General features: G+C 42.8%; 1 protein-coding gene across 1 annotated transcript; it reads right to left on the bottom strand.

The window, feature by feature from the left end:
* Positions 1 to 19,192: 19,192 nt before the first annotated feature.
* sox9a (SRY-box transcription factor 9a) lies at positions 19,193 to 23,140 on the bottom strand. The gene is made up of 3 exons (XM_054759173.1): positions 22,434 to 23,140; positions 22,079 to 22,326; positions 19,193 to 20,816 (listed from the first exon to the last, which is right to left on the bottom strand). The coding sequence occupies exons 1-3, from the start codon at positions 22,862 to 22,864 to the stop codon at positions 20,101 to 20,103; spliced, it is 1,395 nt and encodes a 464-aa protein (XP_054615148.1). The 5' UTR covers positions 22,865 to 23,140; the 3' UTR covers positions 19,193 to 20,100.
* Between the last annotated feature and the right edge of the window lie 2,768 nt (positions 23,141 to 25,908).

The raw sequence follows: 25,908 nt of genomic DNA, 5'->3' as shown, positions 1-25,908 counted from the left end.
TAGTTTTACACACATAAAACAATGCATATAAACGATGAATTTTAATGTTGCTTTCACCATCATTGAAGACGGGATTGTTAAAGACTCCATGTGGCAGTGAGCTCAACACCTTCCTGTTTTGCTATGACTTACTTCCTGAGTTCAATAGTGTTTCTCACCTTCTTTATCAAAATGCTGGCACTTGCAACTTTCTTTGGTTCCATTTTGCTTTTCTTATTCAATAAGAAACGCAGAGACTGGAGGTAAGAGACTGTGATTGGCTGGCGACCAGTCCAGGATGTACCCCGCCTCTCGCCCGAAGTCAGCTGCGATAGGCTCCAGCCTACCCCCACGAACCTAATTAGGATAAGCGGCACAGAAGATGGATGGATGGATGTGAGAGACACAATTGAATTCAAGAAATAACTGAAATAAATGGCAAACCACGAATGTGGTGTCCGTGTTGATCTCGTTGCCACATGGTGTCTTTGTCAACAATCACGTCTTCAATGAAGGTAAAATGTTCATTTATCCCTTTCAGGCATCATTTCTATGCATTTACATGCATTTCAAAGTCTTCTACATGTAAAACTATAAAACGTGGCTTTCTGCAACAGATTTATTGGATTAGTATGATTTCTTATGGGAAAAAATGATCTGGTTACAATTGGACCTTCTGGAATGGATTAATGACACTAACCAAGGTTTCACTGTACTTTTGATGTTTTTGTTTTCATGATTTTGATGGCCCGCAGTGTGCGTAGCCATGTGCATGACTATAGCATACAATTGTAATGTAAGAAAATTTTCCCCTGGATCTGAGTTGCCCTGTCTATGGCCCCGAGGAAGGTTCTGACTTGCTACTGTGTGCACTCAGTGGAGTTCTGTGTCGTCCTTTCTCTGGAGAGGTGCACACAGTCAGCTTGGGACCACATCTGGTCTCCAGCCGCACAGGGATCGCACACAGCGGTCCCATGAATCCCACAAGCATGGCAAGGACAAACAAAACAGATCCTGAGGGTCCCAGCGTTCACTGTTTTCCCTGCCTGCCTTTTTGTTTGTGGTGTGCTTCATCTGGAGGGAACAAGACAGGAACAATCGGAAGCCGCGCTAATTTGCACCCTGCAGTTACAGACGGCCTTTGCAGATGTTGTGTGCTACTTTTCCAGGTATTAGCATTGATGTGTTACATGATAGGAAGAGTCTTAAGGAACATTTAGTTCTCATGAGGAGGAAAATGTATTGATCATAAATGGGCTAGTCATCTAGTTTCTAACAGATGGAAGGAAGTGTTCCAGTAGAATATAAACTACCTGTGTCACACATTCTAAGGATCAGCCTCAATCCCTCCGACCCAACCAGCCAAATCCCCCAGAGCCCCAGTTCTCCAGTCTAGGACAGACGTGAGAATCCTTGTATCAGATCTGTCTGTGTCAGCTCCGCCCCCTCTCCAATGTTTTAATTAAAGAAAATAATCAGGATTTACATCATAATACCACGTGGGGGCTCTCACCATTCGTGGCTGGTTTGTCATCCCAAATCCAATGAAATGTAACGTCACCTCAACCCTCCTCACAGCTTCTCAGATTCACCATCAGCCGCTGGAGGAGAGACCCTGAGTTGGTTTAACTCTTTTGTGTTTAAAGCATCAGCCCCCCACCCATCCCCTCCCAGTCTGGCTGGGACATATCCTCTTAAGGGGTGGGGGCGTGGGCCAAGTGGCCGCGAAGAGACGTGAGGGTAGAACACCAATCATACCAGGAAAGTACAGTACTCATTCCTACCGTTTAATGTACTTTATTTTCCCAGCTGATTGTTGACAGGCAGACAGGCACACGCCAATCATGCCCGAAGGCACACTAAGGAAGAATCATTGAACATTTTTTATACATTATAGTCACATTTGAATCGGTTCTCTGTATTAAATATGAAATACATATCAGGAAAAAGAAAAACAGCACAATCTCTTGTCAGTGGCCAGAACAGGAAGAACTTGTTTTTACTTCTGTGGACAGGTATTAGTATTACAGAGTCAGCATTTGTTTGTCACTTTGTGCATCTGTTTGTCCATTTGCATACAAACAAAAGATGCATAAAACAACAACAAAAAGATAAAAAATTGTGAAATTGCCAACTGCAATAAGAGCTGAAAACATTGTGATCTCATAGATACCGTAGGTACTACTAATGAACTTTTGTCTTGCATACAAACAACAAATAAACTACAGAAATCTGAACTTGTCAGCTTGCTGAGGCTACATGAGAGGAAATTGTTACACCGTATAACCCAAACTATCATCACATTTGTCTTGTGGCTTCATGCATGTTTGTCCATTCACATAGCAATATGATCCACAATAAAATGACAGCGATGCCAACCTCTTAGCTGGCTAGTATTCTAATGATTCAATGAGATGAAATCACTGTACACTAGATCCCCAACTTACGAACACAATTGGTTCCAGACGACCGTTCTTATGTTGAATTGTTCTTAAGTAGGGGAAAAGGTAATATTACCAATGATATAGGTACTACATGTACGTGTATACATACACAGTATATGTGTATGTATGTAAATATGAGTTTGGATGCAGTAGTAATTTTAAACCAGGATAATTAATGAAAAAAACAATAATAAAAGTGATATAATAATACGTAATGATAAATGTTATTTACCTTTGAAGAGGAGTGGTCGAGCATACATCGTTGTGGTGGAGGAGGAGGAGATATTGAAAAAAAGGACAAATGGTGGTGGTGGTTAGACTCTTCTAAAAGAGGTAGTGTTCTGTGGGTGGTGTAGAATTAAGCGGGCCTATTAACTCTTCATAAACTTTAATCACACGCTCTGTCCCGGTTGTATCATACAGCTACAATGTAGCTTTATCTCCCCAGCGTCTAACTCTTCCTCTGTTGGTCCCATTAGCAGTGTCACAGTGCCCTCTACTGGTCAAGCATGTACAGTAGCAGTAGAAATACTGATTGAGCGACTACAAGGCAAAATAAAATAAAATATAGACCAGTCGGCTTGTGTTTGTATCCGCGAATGTTCACAAGTCGGATGTTCGTAAGTTGGGTACCGAGTGTAATCACACGTTTGTGCATCTGTTTGTTCATTCGCATACAGCAGATCTAGTCAAGTTCAGAGCCCTCCTCTTGTCGCCAGCTTCCGCCCCCTTAGCTGCGAACCCCCTGCCCCTCCCCTCAGCTGTCCCGAGGGCCACAATAGGCCAAGCATCTTTTGTGGCATTAACGGTTTGGAGGAGCGCAAGAACAATGTATGAGAAGTGAGGAGCGCGGGGTTCCCACACGCGGGGTCGACGTGCACCCCCTCCGCCCCTCAAAGATGGCAACTTGCACACAGCTGATTGCTCAACCAACCCCACCCGTGCCCCCCTTCCACAGACAAACACACTTTCCCCCACATGAATGTATAAACAAACATGTAGATTGCATGAATACCAGTGCTGGTGTGACATGTATTTGCTCATGTTTAATGCATGATGTGTACCACATGCACATGCAAGCATTCACACATGCGGTAACGCTCGCACATGTACATAGTTTAATTGCCTGCTGAGGCCGGGGGGTAAAATCCTTTTGTCGCATGAAGGGAGCGGGATCGTCTGGAATCTTCATTAATTTGTACTGTCATATGTGGTAAGGTCTTTCACTATAGGGTGGGAATGCACCCAACTTTAGGTTCCTCCCCTTCAAACAGCGAATTGGAGAGTCTGGGAATCTCACTGTAGGTGATCGTTTCGTTGTGCTGTGCGTAATCAGCGTGAATTCAATTGGACTTGAATTAAAAATCAAACCTATGTGATTTCTTAAAATAAGAGTAATTATTTCAGCTAAAACCTTAAACACTTTTTGAGCTACAGTACTTGTCCCATACTGCTCACAATCTTCCCAATAAGACTGTTTGAAGGTAACTACAATTTGTGGCAAACACAGCTATTTATTACACATCCAAAATTATTTCACAATCAAAATAGTCATCCATTGAAATAGTGCTACAGTAAAGTCAGTGTTACAAGAAAAAATGCACATTAATAAAATAACATTTCAAGCATCAAGTTGTACAATTACAAGGAAAAAAAGGAAGTCATAATGTTACAAGAATAAAGTCGGAATATTGCAAGAAAAAAGTTGTAATTCAATGAGAATAAAAAAATATTTAATTGCACATGGAAAAGGTCTATTTTTCAGTGCTGAAGTTGAAATAATGTAAGAATACAATTATTTTACACAAAGTTTTACATTACAACGATTAAGTATCAATATTAAGAGTAAAGTCATAATATGATAAGAAAATGGCATAATTTCCAGAAACAGGCTGTGAGTATACAATGCTTGAATCGTAACATCACGTGAGTAAAGCGTAATATTGTAAGAAAAAAGTTGGAACCCTGAAGCTGAAATAGTAAGAGAATAAAGTTGGGATTTTACGACAAGTCATAAATTTGCAAAAATGCTAAATCATAATATTATAGAACATAGTTGAAATTTTACAAGGCTTACAATGTAATATTACAAGTGTGAAGTCACAGTATTACAAGTAAAAAATATTTAATCTATGAGACTAAACTTTAAATAGTGCGAGAATAAAGGCGTAAAGTCGTTATGTTACTTGAAAAAATTCCCAGTATTAGCAGACTAAAGATGTAATATTATGCAAGTAAAAAGTGTCTGGGGTATGACCATTGTTTTCCTCCTATTCACCTCTCCAGTACTCTTCCACTCTTCCGCGACCCTCCATCATTTAATTGAGCTGTGGGTGGCACTCAGTGGACTCCCACACTCTGTTGCTCTGCTACTGTCAGCTCCAATCAGTGGTTGGATCCATGCTGATTTCAGGCACCTGTGCCTTGCAGCGACTCCCTCCCTCCCTGATCCCACTCCCACTAGCCTGCCACGGTCTCTCGGGGCAACTGGCACACAGTTTGCAGGTCATTTGTCACCAATTGTCAGCGTTTAGCGGGGCAATGATGTGAGGTAAGGTAGGGGAGGCCTTACAGAGGGAAGGCACGGGGGTGGCAGAGCTCTGCATCCCGCCCCTGAAGATGAATTGTGTGTGTCTTTCGTCCTGCAATATTACTGGAGAAGTTCTGTCAGGTAGGCCAATGTCCCCCCCCAGACATGTTTGGAAATACCGTACATCCAAATCATCACAACTTCATTCGATCTCCAAATGGGGACAATTGAGTTGCACCAACAATCCTCCAGATGGCCTTGGGACGGTATTTGTGAGTGCTGCTTCTCATGTACTTGTTTGTTTTCCTTAATAACCAGAGAAGAATGTCAGGGGCTGGTTGTCATTACTGGGCAGTGTGGGGGGGTTCTGATCCCTCACGAGACAAGCCCCAAGTTCAGCCACTGACTTCCATCACTGAGTCAACAGGGACAGGGCAAGTCTTCCCCCATCGCAGCGCCAGTTGCTAAGACGAAATCCCGAATTCATCCAGTTGAGGAGTGTCCTATAAGGGATCTGTTTTCATTCCAGGGGAAGTGGTTATTTAAGTACACTGCAGGGACAGCCCCCTTTGTCCAAACATCTACTGAGGGGTTTATACTCTCAGGGTTATTTGATGCTTTCTTTCAAGAGGGGCTATCAGGAAGACGGTCGGTAATAGGACAGGTCGGTAATAGGCTATACAGGCCAACCATTGCTTTTGCTTCTGTTTCTGTGCCATGTGGCTCACCCCTGAAGAACCAACATTGGCATTAATGGGATGGATGGCATTAACCAACAGTTCACTCAAAATATTCAACCCAATCCTTTGTTGGGCTAGAAGTCATTATGGTATGCTTGTGGAGGATGGAGCTAGACATAACGCTGTCGGTTGATTGGTTGGCAATCAGAAAGAAAAGCCGATTGTCTGGAACTAACAAACGGACAGATGCAACGCTACATGTTTTGGGTTGTTTTTCCAAGTGTGACCCCCTGAGCCTCTCCCTCAACAGTTGAAAACAGATTGTCTGGATTTTTCTTCCGACTCCAGACTGCGCTTATTCTGTACTGTAGAAACTAAAAATCAATTTATTTCAGCTTCAAACATAACTAAAGTTAGCTTAGCAGGTTTGAAAAAGATGGTTTTCACTATTTTTTTCAAGCTGCTGTGACGCCCAAGAGGCATTTTTTGAGAAAACTTAAAACTTTGCGTGATGAACAATGATTGTCAGGACTTTTTAGTGCAACGTTGACAAGAAACTGAATGTGACGCCTTAATATGGTAGAAGCAAGCACGTATTAAATACTTTTTTGATATCCACAAATGCTACTTCTCAGAGGCTGCCAGGTAAAAAGTGTTGACTTGGCCTTGGACTTCAGTCGCCTCCAATATTGGTATAATATGTGTAATCATGAAGGTTCTTCAATGTTTGCACGTGGATTGCGCGAGGAGTGTTTTTGGCAGGTTGCAGCGATGCTTGGTGCCACTATGCAGCTTGTGTTAATGGATCTTCAGCAGGGGGTTGCCTTGATTGCTCAAGCATCTTTCATCTGGCTTGGCTGCAGAGAACCACAGCCTGTCCCGGGACCACATTTGCAGAGCTCAGCTCATGTAAACACGCGCTGACCATTCCTGGCTCCATATGGAAGACATCAGTGCCTAGAGAGCAGCGTGATGCCTGTCATAGTGGGGTCACGGGATTACATATATCCCCCCCCATCCACTCCCCTAAATATTTCCCCTGACTCCTTACACCACTCCCCTCACCCCCACCAAATAGCTCCTCCCTGAAAATACATTCTGATCTGTCAACATGGCTTGCAACCTGGCAAGCGCTACCCGGCCTCCCTGGGTTGGCTTTGAAAACGGTTGTGCAGCTTCAATTTAAGACTAATAAACGTTCACACTGTCAGCCCCTCCTGCACACTTACAGTGACGTAGTGTGGGCTGCCAGCACCTGGGGACAAGGCAAGTACTTTGGCCCCCGACCCATCTCCATACACGCTGCAGCTACAGCAACAAATTAGCTAGAATTGCTGTTTTTTTTTAAAGTAATTTAACCATATGAAACATACTGTATGGAAACCTGTTATTGGCTAATTTTAGTCACACTCAATTATTCCTCTCACTCTACGAAAATCGACCGTTTATTGTCAGTTGTTTACTAAAAGCATTACTTTTGATATCCAAGGATGGTGGCACTGAGTTGTTCATAGAACACCCCGTGCCCAGCCAGGAGGAGGCCCCGGGGCAGACCAAGTCCTTACTCAGACCAGGACCTGGACCCGGATATGCTGAAGAAAATGAATGAATGAATGGATGTATGGATGTCGCCACTTGGGTTCACCAACACCAAATGTGTAGATCCATGGTTTTCAGTATGCAACTTGATGTCAGTGGTGGTTCGGTGAAGAGACACCCCCATGGTGCTATAATGACACTTGGCCTTGGAATAAATTACAAAAAAGGCCCTGATTTTTGTAATTTTCCACTTTTCCATCCCTCTTACCAACAAAATCATGTAAATCATTACCTTACCAGGGCTACACCCCAGTACAGATAAAAAGATAAAGATTATCATCTGAATCAAGCAGTTCTTCTGTGTCCTGAAGCTCAGAGGTTAATGAGCAGCAGTGTAATTACCGAGCTGAGGACTTGTTTCTTCTCATCATGGATGAGCAGCCTGGAATTAACTCATTAGCAGCTGCCCTGGCTGTACAATTAGTCCTTGCACCACCAATTAAATCCCCGTGTTTCGCCTCAGCGCTCCCTTGACACGATGGCCGATGGGTGCCAGCGCCGCTATGACCGTGGTGGCGTACCTCCGCTCGCTGAGTTGTGATGACAGCTATTCTGGATTGGTTCGACATTCTTCTGTAATGTGTGTGTGTGACATTGCAGCACAAGAGTACACAGGTGGACCCGAGTCCTCCAGATGTCTGCTCGGGTGGCCCAGCTCCAATGCTGCCCATCTGGAGGCCTGCTCCACTTCAGTCTGGACTGTGATGAATGGGGGAGATCTCTGTAGGATGTCCAGCTGAGTCGGCCCAACATGAGCCTAATCCATCAACCCCCCTACACCCCCTCCATACCCTAATGGGTCAAAGGTTCTGTCATGGCATCGCCAACGCCTTGCACTCTTTTATTCACCACAAATGAACTAATTTAATTAGAAAGAGAGTGGCTTTATTGGATGGAGGGTCCATTGAGGTTCTGCTTGTGATGTCACTGTCACTTTAAGGCTTGCACGCAATAACCAAAACAAGAGGTACACCTGCACAACCTAGTATCAGGGTTAAGCGGTAGGGTTGGTGTTGAAGGCAGAGTTAGGGGTTGATGGGTGTGATAGGTGTATGGCTAGGGGTAGGGTTAAAGGTTTCGGGGTTTGAGTTGTGTTCATGTTTAGTCTTGGGTTGCAGGTTAGCATTGGGTTTGGGATTAAGTTGTTGGGTTTACAGTAGAATATATTGTCGAAGTTTAGCGGTGTATTACAGTTGGTGTTTGTGTGGGTTTGTTTGGTTTGGGATGTATTAAGGCTTAGTGTTGTCCCTAACTACAGTATAAGCCAATTAGAGTTGGGGATTGGGTTTACGGTAAGGTAAGGTAAGGTAAGGTTATCCTGGGGTTGCTTAGTGGTTTGCATTGTTGAAGAGTGGGGTTGTTTAGGAGTTGGGATTGGGGCTCCGGGTTAGGGCTTAGGTTTGTGTTTAGGTTTAGGATTGGGTTAAAGGTTAGAGGTTGGGTGAGTGTGTGGGTAGGCTTTGGTTAAGGTTGGGTTTGGGTTGTGTTAATGTTTAGTGTTGTGTTTTGGGTGGAGTTGGGATTTGGTCAGGGCTCGGGGTGAGGATTGGGCTAAGGTTTATGATCAAGGTGGGGTTAGTTAGTTGTGTTATGGTTGGTACGAAGGTGGGTTTCTTTAAGGTTGGGTTGAGGTTACGTTTAGGGGTTTGGGATGTAATATGGTTTAGTCTTGGGTTTATGGTCCAGCTAGGTTTATGCTATGGTTGGTTAGGGTTAGGTTAGGGTTGGATGGGATTGTTTAATTTCGAAATCAACGCTAGTTCCCGAATTACAGTATTCACCTTATCAAGACATTTGGTGTTGGCATTAATTCCATGCCATTAACTGTGTCAGCAAAAAAAAGTCAATAAAGGCATGTGTGTGGTGTGGACCCCAACCCAGTCAAACCCCTTAGGGAATTCTTCTGGCTGAATGGACAAAAGAAATCCACAGATGGAAAGTCAGCAATATCCAGGTGTCCCAATACTTTTGTCCACTTTACAGTGTGTTTGGTGTCAAAGAGCCCCCTCCATTCCCCCCCGCCCCGCTGTGAGCGGTCTCATTAGGGAAGTGGTGATGTAAGCCTTGTGTTTCATCAGGCGCTGCCATTTGTCATTATGACTGACAAGTGCCAAGGTGGCCCAACCGAGGAAGAGGATGAAAGACTTCCCACTGCTCTTGCATCCTCCGCTTTCTCTCGCTTTTGCTTTCAGACTGTGCAGAAAAAAACACACAGAAAAAAAATTACCGCACTATTATTGCTGCAAAATATTTCGATTTCTGCCTGCGTGAAGTCTCAGTAATGCAACTGACGGCCGATGCCAGAAACCTGAGACGACGCTTGACAAGCAGAGTCTCGGGAGCATGCGGAAAATGTGTCGAAGAACCCATCAATCATGGCGAAGAAGACTGCTTCAAGCTGCTGCTCAAAGATCCTGACAAGATAATACATAGTGAGGCTGTCAAAAAGGCCTTGACCATAAATGAAACTTTCAGGAGTTCAAGTATTAAAAAGACTATTAAAAAGTCAATGAGTTCTTTGGTTGAAGCTTAGGGACATCTGCAGGCTGAACATTTTAATATGGATGGAAGGTCATTTATTCACTTCAGCTAATGGCATACAAGAAAAGATAATAATGTTTATACTGGTGTAGTTTATTTGTATTTCAAAATATTTTAATCCATCAAATATGGAAACCAATATATGAGAAGCAGCTCTCACTATGATGCACTGGGACATTTATTCTAATATTTAGACATGTAAGTACATTTAAATGTAAGTTCATTGGACTTTTGTGCCTTTTTATAATAAAATAAGAGTTTGGTTTCATGGCATTTAATTATACAGTATTTCATGAAAAATGACTATGTTGATTATTGACATCATATGATTATTTTTGTAGTTGTATGGCTGGGAGAAGTGATTGCTTTACAGTGAGGCAGTCCAAGTAACCAAATGTTGTTCCACGCCCAATTCAATGTGCAGCCGTAAGAGAAGAAATCAGCTAATAAATGTAAATAAAGGATAATTAATATAAGAAGTAAATACAGTATGATGAATGAAAAGTATATCAGCATTAATGTCCAATGAAAAGTGAAATAAAAATTATTTAAAACTTTATTTTTTGCAAAAAATACATTTTTGGAAATGCAATGTTTTTAGTTGTCAGACTGGTATACTATTTTGATAGATGTAATGTTTCAACCATCCATTTTCCTCCACTCATTGCGAATTTTTGGCCACCTCCTCCAGCTCTCTTGGGAGGACCCTGAGACTTTCCCAGACCTGCTGTGAGACCCAGTCCTTCCAGTGTGTCCTTAGTCTGCCCTGAGGCCCATCCTAGTTGGATATGCCCTGATCACCTCAGCAGGTAGGGATGCTTCAGTCAGCTAGCTCCTCTTGATGTGGGGTGCACTCTGAGGACACGGGGTGCTCAACCATGCATGAACATGCCAAACATAAGGCTTTGGTGTGTTAAAAAAAAAAAAAGAAAAAGAAAAAAAGATACTTGCTGCACACTTTGGTGCTGTTGGCTTGACATTTCTGTCATGGCACCAAAGGCTGCGCTGTAAAAACATAAAGTAAGGACTTGATGGGTCGCCCAAAATCAGCTGGGATAGGCTCCAGCATACTCCCGGGGCATAATGACTTGATGGGCAGCTTTACATGACATAACCCAAATATAGACCAGAATGCTCTCTACTGGGTCTTCTAGTATGGTTATTTTTATATGATACTGTATTTACTATCTTAGATTTCAGCAAAAGCTGAATACACTGTATTCTTTACTTGCGTATCTTGCTTGCTGCTGTAACAAGTGAATTTCCCCGCTGTGGGATAAATAAAGTACAAATACAATACAATACAATAGCTTCTAAAAAGTCCCTTCAAAGAGTGCTATTGTCACACAAACAAATCATTTTAACATTGGTTCATGTCTATGGTCTGTGTAGCGTTCACATTTGAACACAAGTGAACCGAACTACTCCAGAGTTCACTTGCAAGCGGACTGAGACCCGTCTAGAAAGTGGTCTTGGATCACTTTCACGCTGGACCAAACGCACGTTCATTTGAACCAAACACGACACCCTGATACTGTGAGTGGAAAGATGTGCTCTAGCAGACAATACTGGACTACTAGACTCCCTGTGACCCCCACAAGTCTGTGTCTGAGTGATTGAGATGGTCCGGTCCTCCAGGAGCTCTCGGGGTCTGCGTTTTTTGTGCGCCGCGCCCACCGGGCGAGCGAGAATGTGTTTGACATGACGTTGAGGCGGCCTGCAAACAGCAGGATACGATTAATGACCACAGGATAAGATTGTTGCAATATGGCCTCCCCAGCTCCCCTCCAAGCGTCTTCACTGCGGGACTGTCATATTTCACCGACTTGTGTATGTGTTTGATGCAAAGGGGCCCTTTCATCCTCTGCTGATGTGCCTCATTGATATGCATTCCTCAATCTTGCACTCTTTTCTCATGCTTATTGCAGGAATACTTTGGCAGGTTACACACACAACCTGCATGCAGCTAAGAACGCTAGAACTTTACAGATATCTGGAGGCCAAATGGTGGCAGATTGTTGCAGTGGGAGAGTGACGCTGGGAGCGTAGGGGTCAGTGCCTAAAGCATGGACGTGCAGGGGCGGAGAGGGCAGGAGGAAAGGACAGGACAACCTTAACAAGGTGTCAAACAGGGCCTTTGGTCTTTGCACAAGAGCTCCGGTGGAGCTGAACCTGCGCTGTGATGTTTGTTGACACGTCTGGGAGAAAATTTTGGAGTTTTCACAGCCTTCGTAAATCAGTAGAGGGCATGATTTTTCCCAGGGATCATCCCCCTGGCTGTTGGCTAATGCCAGAGGACTTTATTACCATGGCGACGGAATGGACAGGGAAATTCTTCCTGAGGTCTTTGCAGTGCACCTGCAGGGGCAGAAGCTGGGTGAAAATAACATTTGGCAGGTTGGGAAGTTGAGAGGAATATTCGGGAAGTTGGACGTATACATCCTGTTGCTTGGTTCCTGACGTCTCTCCGGAATTTCACAGCAAGTTAGTGAAAGTGTCTTCAGAAAAAAATGAAAAGGGAGGTGGGGGGTAAGGGGGATGAGTGAGGAAAAAGGACAGGATGTACCATCTGTCAGCTTTTTGCCTTTGCACCTTTTTCTGAACATATTATCATGTCCACAAAGCCATATTAGTTCATGGAAGACAGTCACCGCAGCTTTAAGGTTTCATGTATTTAAGGATGGCTTTTTATTTTGAATTCATCTGATTTGTTCACATTTTGAAATGTTTTTTCCAAATGATAATGCGAATAATAAAAAATATTAGCATTCATATTTCATTCATATAAATACTGTAAATGAAATGTTAAATTAAATACTTAAATTGTATTCCAAAAGAATACAATTCCCAAATAAATGGATTAGCAATGAAACCATAATAACCTCACATTTGCTATACACCAGTTATAAGTAAACAATTTCTTATTTTATGGACCATCGAAATAAAATACAATGTACAAGCAAAGTTTTAATCAAAATTGTATTATTTCTTTTAGAAAAATCATTTCTAAGATGCACAAACAACAAAACACAACTTAGCTTTGATAACAAGTGTGGTGATGCTAACTTCTTCAACACCACTTGCTGAGCTTGATTTAAGAACAAGTGATGCGTAAAAGCCAAAGAAAAAGCCAAATAATTGCAGAGTTAATCCTTCCATTCTTTCTTGCACTGCAAAGTTATGTGCAACTTGAGACGCATACTTTTCCAAATGATATCACCTCATTGTACTTCAACTTTAAAGGATCAGTATTTACTAAACAATACATTCTTCCTAAATGCTTTGTGAATAATGTATGATTTTAACTAAATTCAGGCCCTTGATAGACCCCCCCCCCCACTATAATGCTGCAAAGCATTCTGTGATATGAAGATTTAACTGATGCATACATCACAAATGAAAGACCTTCCTGCAAGTTTTATTTCTTCTGCGCACGATGTGGAGAGAAAATAAGTTGCTGATGCTTCAGAGGTTGTTGGAAGCGAAGCGGACTGCCTGCAGAGAAAATAATGGGGGCACATAGCAGAACAAACCTGAACCGAGGCCAAGCCCTCACCAAACCCCCCTCCAAACACACACATGAACTGCAACTAATTAATGTCCTACAGAGGCTACACACACACATACGCACGCACGCACGCACGCACGCACGCACGCAGGAATATGACCGCATAAAAGGACTTTCTCTCCAATGAAGCCTGGATGCTTCAGAAGTTTCTTGCTGCTTCCTCGCGTGTGCTTATATGGAGGAAAGGACGTGAGACACTCGCAACCTATATTTTACTAAAGTCCACTCCCCAAGGAAAAGACAGCAGAGACAAACACTGTTGCACATACTGGGAAGGGGCGTGGTCAGCAACACCGTAGGCGCAATGCACGGAACACAGATAGCATAAACAGAAGGGTGCAGACCTCCGCCAAGGTTGATCATGAAGCAAAGTGCTTGATGACCACTTCCCGGTTCACGGAGGTTGACAGAAGTAGACGGGACCGTACCGTCTTTGATTCAGGAGCGAGGAGCAGGGTTCTGGAGTCTTTCCAATTGTGAAAAGACGACCATAAATTGCTGTTGGAAAAGTGAAAAAGAATGAAGGCTGTTTTCTTTCTTTGCCCATGCGTTTGTTGTTAGCAGGCTACTCTCACAACATTCGGACTAACTTAGGATTAAAACTGTGAAAAGAAAAAAAAATACAAGTAAATCCTTTTAAGACAACAATAAAATGATAGCAGGGCTGGGTATCGCTTCCATTTTGTCTGATACTGGTGCCAAATTGCTGCTTTTCAAACGGTTCCGGTGCTTAGACTGTGCCTGAACTGATACTTTTAAAAAGGAACAGATCACATTTTTGGACAAAATAACCAATTTTGTGTTGGTGTTTGTGTTGTTCAGAATTCCACTCTTTGTGGACACACATCGCTTGCCCTGACCGTGATTGGTTGGTAACAAGGAAGTGTTGTGTTGCTGTTACGGACGACGGTATGGCGGAATGTGTGGTCGGATTTGGAATTGAGCACTGCTGTTGATGTATTAAGGTCGGAAAAAAGTTCAAAAAGCACTTCAGACTCAACAAACGGTAAAAGTCGTTCTTGCCTTCTCACTTTTGCACTTGATGGCAGGAAAAAAACAAAATAGCACTCGGTAGAGCACAGACCACCAGGAAGGTTCAATCATTTGTCCATGCCTACTGTATGTCTTATCTCCTACATGGACAACTGGACAGTGGCATTTTGCAGTTTGATTAATAAATTGTTCCAGCAACAAAAAAAAAATAGTTTATTTGTATGTTAGTTTGTTAGTTAGCAAGCTCAAATTGTGAAAAGGGTTAATAAATCCCACCTTTCCATATGAATTTCCAAAGATCCAAGGTGTCTCATGTGGACATGTGCCAACACTCCACAAAGCTTGACAGAAATTGTCAGAGTAGTTTTTGCGTAACCCTGCGAACGAACTAACTAACCAATTGGCAAACTGCAAAAATAACTCTTGCCTTCTCACCTTTGATCTTGATGGTGGTAAAAACCAAAATAGCACTCGGTAGAGCACAGACCACCACAAATTTGTCCATGCGTATGTTAGCAATACATTAGCACTTCCTCATTCACCATTGATTGGACAGTAGCAGTTTGGTTATTAAAGTTTTCCAACAACAACAAAATAGTTTATTTGTTAGTTAGAGAGCTCAAAGTGTGAAAACGGTTATTAAATCCCACCTTTCTGTACGGATTTCCGCCAAGACTCCAAGGGTCCAAGGTGTCTCATCTGGACATGTGCCAACACTTTGCATAATTTGCATAATGCTGCTAACAAACTAACCAACCCGTCAACAAACGGCAACCATGATACTAGCCTTCAAACTTTTAGAAATGGGTGATTTAATTCTGCTAGCTCACAAAACTTGTTGTTTTCAAATCAACAACACCACAAAATGTTTTTATGTGTACGAGAGTGTATGCAAGTGCGTGTGAGTCACCGTGTGTAATTAATTGGTTTTACTGCCAGGTTGGATCGTGTCTGTCACTGTGGAATTTGTATTTGGCCATGAACTTGTACGTGTTAGTTGAGGTATTAACTTATTTGAGCAAAGGATTAAGTCCTACTGGTTGTCCTTTGCATGGAATGACCAAACAGAGGCTCCGGTATGTTTGACAAAGAGGGCCCTGTCACTTGTCTGCAGTTTGGCCTTCTCAGTGTCACTGTGAGAACTGATGCTAACTAATGTGCCTTGGAGAAGGCAAACACACACACAGACCGAGTGCCACGCCTATCTGATGTGAGAATGTTAGCTTTGCTGACCGTTGGCGACCAGCCCGCTATCGCTATCTTCATTGTGTTACATGTTGTTATCCAGTACGGGCCAAACATGCTAGATAATGATGAGCTAAGAATGCGTACGGACTCAAGCACACAATCTTTACAAGTAATAGATTGTTTTTACTCCTGCTAAGGTTTTTAGTCAGCACCGTGCAGGTTGTGGTTTTGCATTGGAGAAAATCAGTAGCTTCCAAGGTTTGAATGCAAAGCGGCTTTAAGGCAATGAAGTTGCGGGTAAAAAACTAATAAATTGTACGTTTGTTAGCAGGTTACTTCCTGTTTCATGGGGAATTGTGTAAGATGTTACGGTTAGACCGACAGGAGTCTGCCATTTACGTTCTGAAATGGACGGATTGGTTCAATCGTGACTCAAAGGTAAAAAAAATAAAACCAATTTCCACCCATCCATCCATCTTCTTCCGCTTATCTGAGGTCAAGTCGCAGGAGCAGCAGCCTATGACGAGAAGCCCAGACTTTCCTCTCCACGGCTGCTTCATCCAGCTCCTGCCGGCGAATCCTGAGACATACCCAGGACAGCTCAGAGACGTAGTCTCTCCCACGTGTCCTGGGTCTACCGGTCCAACTCCCTTGGGAGGCGTCCGGCAGGCATCCTACCCAGATGCCCAAGTGACCTCATCTGGTTCCTTTCAGCGGCTCTACTCCCAGTTCCTCGCAGGTGACTGAGCTTCTCAGCCTATCTGTAAGGGAGAGACCAGCCACCCTGTGGAGGAAACTCATTTTGGCCACTTATCATCTTGTCCTTTGGGTCACTACCCAAAGCTCTTGACCATTGGTGAGGGTAGGAACTTAAATCTAGAGCTCAGCTCCTGCTTCACCACAATGGGCCGATGCAGTTTTCAGAGTTTTGAAAACACATTTCTCTAATCAAATAATACGTTTGTGTTTGTTGGTTAGCAGGTAACCTGATGTTCAGCAGACAGGAATCTGCTATTTTGGAGTGAGGGGGAACTGTTCTGCTTTGAGCCCAAAAAATGTAAGGTGTTCTTCCCGGTTAGGTGTGCCAACCCCCCATAAAGTTTCAGAGAAATAATGACAACGGTTTGGCGTAATGCTGATAAGTAACTAATGACGTTCTTTGCATTAGGTAAGCTTTTAAAGGTAAGACGTGTTTTTCTCGGGTTCTTTGGTCGCGTCATTCCTCCACCTTCCTCGCAGTCTGCTCACGAGGCCTCTGACACACTTAATGGGATTATGCTAATATCATTTTGGGACGCTGACCTCGAGCTGTTGCCAGGTTTCTTCCACATGGCCGCACAAAGACGACGGGGGTTGGGGTGGTTTCACCCGGGCTGGGTTCAGGTCGGCCCCCTTGGCACTGGGCGGCAAATCTGAAGTTTTAGCTTCTGTTTCATGTTCCTCTTCTGATTTCAGTCTGTAACGATGAAGGAAATGCGTCCTGGCTTGAATGAATGAGCGTTTTTGGGGGGCCAGGGTGGGTTTCCACGGAAACACGATGCCAGCAAAGCTTCCTTCTTCCTACTGGATGTGTCCTTTTGGGGCAACTTTACCGACTACAAAGTCCATTTAAAAAGGAATATACACGGAATCAAACCACAACAAAGAGCCATCCTTTGACCTTACTTAAAGACCTATATTATTGTTTTCCAGCTTGCGTTTTTTACCCTTTTCCTTTCTTTTCCTCTTCCTTTCGCCTTCAGAAAGACCACCCATCGGGCTCAGAGGGGGCAGACGTCCCTGTGGAATAATAATGGGGTCGTCCTGGGAAAATTGCCCATGGAAAGGCCTGTCTGGAGAAAAAAGGAAAGAAAAATTTGCTCCCGTTTCCGATCCCTCTTGGAAACATTCATCAGGCTACTCCTGCTGCTTGGTCAGGGAAGCATGCAGTCCCCAACATCTTGCTGTTCAAGACATTTTGTGACTTTTTTTGGTCCTTTTTGGCACATGACCATAGGGTTACTCTGTGTGAAACAAATTCATTTCATCCTCGTGTTTGGTAGGACCACAAAAAAGGCCCAAAAGAATGAGTCAGTCGTGGTCCACGTGAGGGAAAGTCTAATCAGTGCTGTCGTTGTCTCCTCATTACAGAAGCTACATGGCGACATGGTCACGATACCGCGCTAAGCTCTTGTTCCTCTTCTTGTTGTGAGGCAGCTTTTTGCTCATCACCGCTAGTTCACACCAAAGCACATGATTCCAGTGAGTCATATTGATTGACGTATCTTGCTACCAAAATACATTTAAATAATGATAGCTAGATATATTTTCACTTATCACTCGAGCTTACTATTGATGGCTTGTTACTTAGTTAGCAATGCAGCTGCCTTGCTAAAGCTACTTGAGACAAATTGTATCTATCTAGCTACAATATCTCTTGATATTTTGTTAGTCAAAGTAACTGCCTTGCTAATGCTAAAGCTACCTGAGACAATCATTTCTGTTTCTATAGCTTGTTCGCAAGCCAGCAATGTAGCTGCCTTGCTAATGCTAAAGCTACCTGAGACAAATGGTCTCTGATGGTCCACATGCAGGAATATTTGCTCAGTGAATGTCATTTCTTTTTAAAAGCAGCAAAAAAAATGAGAAAACTATTCTTTTATTGGAGTAAAACTGTTTTCTTGACATTTTGAGCTTTTAGCCTAACTTTGAGTGTGGTGAAAAAAGAACCCCCCCCCAAAATGTACATGACAAACGATGTACGTGATTGCGTTTATCCATATAATATATTCAAAAGGACAATAATAGAGATTTTTACTTCCAGCTATATTTCTATAATCATAATACCCATGCTACACAGCTATTAATTAATATACAGTATATAAGTATCATTGTGTCTTGTCATTGATCAGTTTGTAAAAATAAAATACAGTAAAAATGGGCATTATTACTTTTATGTATTTTTTTGAGAACCATGGTGTCGTGGCAAAGAGGTTCAAGCTTCTAGAGTCGTCCCTTGCCACAAATTTGACGGCTTCATTCTATCACTGCTTTTCACATATATATCAGTTGATAAATCAGCTCTGTTTTTTGGTTGAATACAGCCTATCAGTAAAAAAAAAAAACAATGCATATTTAAGCAAATGTTACGTATTTCTGGCCTAAATGAAGCATTTTCAAACAGAAAAATGTCTCAATAAAGTAAAGTACCAATTTAAGGCATTCAGAAGGCACATTCAAAGATGTTGTGATGATACGTAGTATTCTACTATGGTCAGTAGATGTCAGTAATGTTACACTGATGATAGACTGGTAGCACAGTGACAGGAACTGGAAGTAAAAGAACAACAAGGGACTCTCCCAATTCTAATGTGAGTCTGTATTATGTCTTATTTTCTCTTATGATGTCTACTATATTGGGTAATGGGAGTGTAAAGGTGACTATAGGGGTGTTATTTCCCGTTTAGAGTGCTCTAATGTTAAAAAGTGTATTTAGAAGGTTGTAAATAGGTTTTCTATTCTTATTTATAAATAAGGAATTCTACTTTGCAGAAATTCATTGAGCACAGTCGGGTGTGGAACCATATAACCATGATAAATGAGGGATAACTGTATAAAGAAATAAACCTTAGAAATGTTGATCTTTTGTTGTGAAATCCATCCTGAAAAAAATGGCACAAGGCGATGCCAGTTGACAGTGTTTTTATTGCAAACAATATGATACAAAAGATAAGCTTTAAGACAATGGCGCCATGTTTACCTACAGGAGACTGCAGGTGACGAATCTCAACTAATAATACGCAATATTTAAAAAAGAAAAAGAACATTTTCACCAATCCCACCCCCTTCCTCCCCCCCAAAAAGGCAAACCAGTGCTACGCTACGCAGCTTCCGTTTGTAAGAGAAAATAAGAGAAAGTGGAATCATCTGTACACAACTAAATGATAAGATTTACAAATGGATAAATAAATCTACTCCACTGGTCAGCGTCCTTGCAAATAGTTCATTTCCAATAAAGTTAATGCTAAAGAATAAATTAAGAGAGGTTAGGGAGGACAGACGCGTGCCAGGGCTCAGACCCGCTGGCTGCTGAGGAGGTCAGGAGGTGACTTCCCAGAGCAGGAAGTGGGACTGCGAGTGGGCGGAGCCTCCTGATTTGCGGCTCCGCAGGCACTGGTGGCATCGAGGCAGACGGAAGCTAGCGTTGCAAACACAGTCGAGCACAGCGAGGTGGATTCTAGGGATACCAGCCTGCAGCTGCGGCGCTCGGTCTTAACAGTTTACAGTAGAAAAACTCTCACTTCCTGTACAAAAATGGCGAACATAAGGCCACGGAGGGTGCTTTCTTTTGTTTGTGTGTTTTTGTTATACTCGGCATTCCCGCTCCTCTACCAATGGATGACACAGATGAAGAGCAGAACACATACACAGTACATACTAAAATATTTATAACCACTATGTCCTCACAGAGGATTGATCTTGTTCTTCCAAAGTGTTACAGTATATCTACAAAAATAGAATCACAAAAAGGCACTGTCGGGAGCCAATCCAGAGACAGAAAAACTAGAAAAGAGTCAAGATGGCGTTGGAGAACAGTCCTCATGGCCGGGAGAGTTGGGTGTAAATCGGCTGCTGCTCCCAGTGCTGGGGGCTGTGGGTCTGAGGCACGGATGGGACTCCCGCGTTGTCGGCGATGGGGGTGTACATGGGCCTCTGGCTGGGGCTCATGTAACCGAAGGTGGAGTAGAGGCCGGAGCCCTGGCCAGAAGTGTAGTAGGAAGAGCCGCCCTGCTGGTCAGAATAGTCATACTGCGCTCGGGAGATGGGGGGGTAGGAGGAGGCGCTGTAGTGCTGCAGGCTGAAGGAGCCGTAGGCGACGTGCTGGGGGGAGCCCTGCTGCTCGCTGTAGTGACTCGGGCTCAGCTGCTCCGTTTTGATCTGAGCGGACCCTCGTTGTTGACCCTCTTGCTGCCCCAAGGTGCTGAGCGAGTGCTGCTGCTTGGACAGCCAGGCCCCCATGTTGCCCCCATTGCCGATGGAGCTGTAGCCCCCCTGACCGGCTGAGGCGTAGCCTCCCTGGGCAGCGGCGTGACTGTGCGGCGGCAGGTATTGGTCAAACTCGTCCACGTCGAAGCTGCCCATGTTGGAGATGACCTCGCTACTCAGCTCGCCGATGTCCACGGCGCCAAAGTCAATGTTGAGCTGGCGGCTGGGGCCCTCGTGAGCGGGGCGGCCCTCGCGCTTCAGGTCTGACTTGGCGGAGGGGAGGTCCGTCTTGGGGGTCGTCGGGGGTGTCGGCGGGCCCTGGGACTGACCTGAGAGGAGGACAGGACAGTTTGGTCGCATGATGCTGTGAGTTCAGTGCGGACTCGGCTGCCATTTTGCATTTGGAAAAGAAGTTGACAATGAATTTTCAGCAGTAATGCATATAAATTCATCATCAATGAAATAAACAGAAACAGCCATTAGAATGCTGTTTTAGGTGATTTCCTTGATGTTGATCTGTTGTTCCTGCCAGCTCTCCCTGTCCTTTATCTTGTGTGTGGGGCAGACTTTTCATCACAAACCCAAACTTTTTTCCACTTAAGAGCCAATTAAAACTGTGCACCCTGGACCCACACGTACAGAACACAGACTTAATGAATGATAATGATAATGATAATGATAATGAATGATAAATAATCCTGCTAGTGATGTTTAGGTGATTTCTCTTCTGTTTCTGCCAACTCTGTCTATCCTTTTTCTTCTCAGTGGGGCAGCAAATTTTGACCAACATATTCTGCAACACAAATTTTAATGTTTTTTTTATTTTTTTTCCCCAACGTCCATACCATGACATTTGACATACATGAGATTCAACTCCAGCAGTAACGCATATTATGCTGCAGCAATTAATCGATGATTAATTGATTACCAAAATAGTTGTCAATTAATTGGATAATCTAGTAATAGTTTTTGGATCTAAAAATGTAAATAGACTCTCAAAGAATGTCCTTTAGGGCTGCATCTCACGATTGTTTTCTTAGTTGATTAATCTGAAGCTTGTTTCGATTATTAATGGAGTCATTGCTGAAGCCCTATGTGCCAAACACAAACAGTTAGTGTGTGACTATCTTGTTTAGCCAAAAAAAACAAAGATCATAGGTCTGCTTTCATTGAGAACTAAGGAAATTAAAAAATATTCACATTTGACAGGCTGAAATCAGAGGATTTTTTTTTTAATTTTTACCTCAAAAATTGATGAGTCGAACCAAAATGGTTGTCAGTTATTTGGATCATGGATTATTTGTTGCAGCTGTCAAGTTAGAACCCTGATTCCTCACCTGAGACATTAAAAAAAACATTTTCTGCAACAGTGTACATAAACTTATGCAAGAAGTTATTACAGTCAACGTGATGGTGAATAAAACGTTTTACACCCATTTTGGGTCCCTAACATTTGGAAACGTGACATAAAGATCAATTTGATTGTAAAAAAGACAGGGAGTTGGAATCATTCATCTGCAGGATGACAGCGATTTGAAGTGCTCACGTGCACCCTTTAATAAGTTGTGATTGGATGTAGTGGGTCCTGTACCTGAATGCTCCCCTGGCGAGTGCATCTCGCCCATGCTGGAGGCGGGAGAGTCCGCCTGCTGCAGCGCCTTGAAGATGGCGTTAGGAGAGATGTGAGTCTGCTCGCCGTCTTCAGGCTCAATCTGGCCGTTCTTGACGGACTTTCTCCGCCTGGGCTGGTACTTGTAGTCCGGGTGGTCCTTCTTGTGCTGCACCCTGAGGCGCTCGGCCTCCTCCACGAAGGGACGCTTCTCGGCCTCGTTGAGCAGCCTGGGAACACAAGCAGACACGTTCAAATGTGCAATTCGGTTGCATGTCGGTTGGTTTCCAGCGCAAAAACTGTGCTTAAAACCAAAATGAGCGTGCGCCTGACGTACCTCCAAAGTTTCCCTAAAGTTTTGCTGAGCTCGGCGTTGTGCAGGTGCGGGTACTGGTCCGCCAGCTTCCTGCGTGCAGCCTGAGCCCACACCATGAAGGCGTTCATGGGTCTCTTGACGTGCGGTTTGCTCTTGCTAGAACCGTTGACGCGCACCGGCATGGGCACCAGAGTCCAGTCGTAGCCTTTGAGCACCTGGGACACGGCGTCGCGGATGCACACCGGAAACTTCTCCTCCTCGTCCCCTTCCTTCTTGTAATCTGCGCCGTGCAGGAGGTGGTTGTCGGAGGGTCTGGTGTTCTCCGTGTCCGAGCCGGAGCCGGACGGGCACGGCGAGCCGGCAGAGTCCTCGGACATGCTGGGACTTGGCGCGTCAGAGAGACATTTGTCCTGTTCTTCGGTCATCTTCAGGTAAGGGTCGAGGAGATTCATGCGAAATAATTTGCAGGACGGCTTAAAGGAGGAAAAAAAAAAAGCAGAAAGTCCGAATCCACGCGCACTGAGCCCAAAGACTGCAGTGACAGCAAAGCCTGCTGCGCGCACTCTGACGGCAAAAATCCTTTTTTTTATTGGAATGACAAAAAAAGTCCCAAAAGCAGTAAAGTGTCGGTCCTTTGAGGCAAAATGTGATCGCTGCGCCTCAGCTTTGCGCAACTTTTTTCCAACTTGACTCACGGAGCGACTCTCGGAGGCTGTGAGACGCTTTTGGGAGACGCTGAATTTATTGTAAGGGCCAGGAAGTGATTGGAGGTGGGGGGTGCTGGTAGGCGGGGACGTAACACGACTCTGCTCCAAAGAACACGAGCAACTCTCAGTCTGCTTTTTCTCACTTTAAATGCAACATCAAATGCCAAAATAGAAGGAAAACATCAAAACGGAACAAACAAAAATGACGAGCATATTTACGTCTTTGCACAAATACATGTTTTTTTTTTAAATAAATATTGATTCATTTCTTCCTGACTGCTTTTGTATCCATTACATGTTCCGTTAGTTATGCCTTTAAACAAGTAGAGCTCGTGCATGAGTTGGACAGTAAAATGCAAAAGTAGAGTTGAGAATGTTTGCATAAAAAGCTCAGGGGAGCCAGCAGGCTGCAGTCTCACGTCCACCAATAGGGGGCGACAACAGTCCAGAAACATGGACGCATCCTGCATTGAGACCCACTCAAGTGGGCGTCAACCAACAGACAGAAATATGCAGTTTTCATATTTGCTTACAATGCATTTTCTTTCGTGACCTAACTATTCAAACGCGTTCAAATATATTTGTAGAATAATGCAATATATCTCTATACAGTATATACGCATATATACATATCTCAAACCACACATTCAAATAGAATTTTACTGTATGCTAATCTTTGGATTCTTTATTATTGGGTCAGTCATACTAAAGTACACTTAAGGTAACTTTGTATTAATGTAACTATACTTAGAAATTGTAAGTTTTCTACACTCAGACAATTATTGTAGTGCAGTATTTCAAAACTTTGTACAAACTATATGAATCATGGTATTATATATGTAGCATGTTTATCATTTACTCATTACATTTATATTTTTTAGATTGATGTATAAATTGATTTAATTTCTGGGCTTATTTGGTATCTGTACAACTATGACTTATTGTTAAAACTGTATTTCAGTAATTATTACTAATTAATGGGGGTGTCACAAGATCTCGCCAGATTAAAACATGACAAGATTTCTCCTTCAGAAAAAAAATGTCTCATGGGGAGTCGACTTAAACGACTTAATCACACAATAAATGAAAAATTAACTGGAAAATGTTGACGGCCTCAAAATGTCAGTTTTCCTCATGTCTCGCCTCCAAACAGGCAGGAAGAGGTTTCACTGTGCACTGCTTTCAGCACCGTGTTGGTTTGTTCCTTAGAACAACGGCATGAACAGAGTGAGACGTTTAGTCAGTCATACAGTCGCTTAGTCTTGGTGGGTGGAGGCGCTAGCATACACACAGAGTGCAGAAGACTTCAAATGAAATGATTAGATCATATATTTTTTCTTTAAAGTAATGTTAAAATGTGGCCTCGTTTCGTGAGCCCCTACCATGTGACATATGACGTTGTTGTTGTCTGTCCTTCAAACTGACTTACATTTCTCGATATTGTCATGAATATTAGCAGTCTTCAGCAATTAGCGGGAAGTAATCACAACCACAAATGTAAACGTCTTAAAGCACCTTAAGTTTTTATCTTGACCAACATTTTAAGGAAAAATATGCCTTACGTGTTGTATAAAATCCCCGTTAAACACTTAGGAATATGAAAGTGTTACTTAAAACATTGCCTGTAAAGATAATAAAGGTTTTCCATGACGTGGTTTTACGACAGATTATTTATTTTCTATGGAGGATAACTATTTCAAAATCCAAACAAATCAGACATCAACCAGTGGGGTTAGGGGTGTCTGATAGTATTGGCCAATATTGGCTAAAAAATCGGAGATATCAGCTCATATTGGTATTGCTTTTTCTGCCGATAACGACGTCAGCGCCCAAGCAAGCTTGCTAGCTCAGTATGTTCGCGGTCTGGAATTATTTCCACGTTTTGCCTTCAGATTGTAAATATTTCATTTGCAATGACTACAGTAATCCCTCGTCACTTCACTCTTCCGATTTTACAGCTTCACTCTATCATGTTTAAAAAATTATATGCATATATATATTATCTGTCTCTGCCTATTATTAGTCAAAATATGCATATTTAAGCAAATTTTACCTATTTTTGGCATTAAAAAAATGGCTAAATGAAGTAAAATCCAAATATGGGGCATTCAAAGACGATGCGATGATATGTAGTATTCTACACTGGTCACTAGGTGTCAGTAATGTTACACTGATGAGACAATACCCACCGCAGGAAGTACTGTACTGAAACAGGAAGTTAAAAAAAAGTCGACAAGGAACTCTCTCAATGCTAGTATGTGTGAGTCTATATCATGTCTTATTTTGTCTGATAATGTCTGCTATATTGGGTGACTATGGTGGTGTTATTCCATGTCTAGAGGGCTCTAATGTTAAAAAGTGTATTTAGAAGGTTGTAAATAGGTTTCCTATGTCTTAAATTTCTTATCTTATTACTATATTACTACTATATTGGTTGATGGGAGTGTAACGGTGACTATAAGGGTGTTATTTCATGTCTACAGGGCTCTAATGTTACAAAGTGTATTTAGAAGATTGTAAACAAGTTTTCTATGTCTTATCTGTCTTATTATGTACTATATTGGTTGATAGGAGTGTAAAGGTGACTATAGGGGTGTTATTTAATGACTAGAGTGATCTAATGTTTTAAAAACTGTATTTAGAGGGGGGTAAGCAGGTTTTTTGTCTTATATTCTCTTAAGTCTACTATATTGGACAATAGGAGTGTAAAGGTGACTATAGGGGTGTTATTCCATGTCTAGAGGGCTCTAATAATGTTTAAAACATTTTTTGAATGTCATAAGCAGTTT

This window comes from Dunckerocampus dactyliophorus, chromosome 18 (assembly GCF_027744805.1).
Source record: "Dunckerocampus dactyliophorus isolate RoL2022-P2 chromosome 18, RoL_Ddac_1.1, whole genome shotgun sequence".
Lineage (NCBI taxonomy): Eukaryota > Metazoa > Chordata > Actinopteri > Syngnathiformes > Syngnathidae > Dunckerocampus > Dunckerocampus dactyliophorus.
This window is presented reverse-complemented; position numbering and strand designations above follow the sequence as displayed.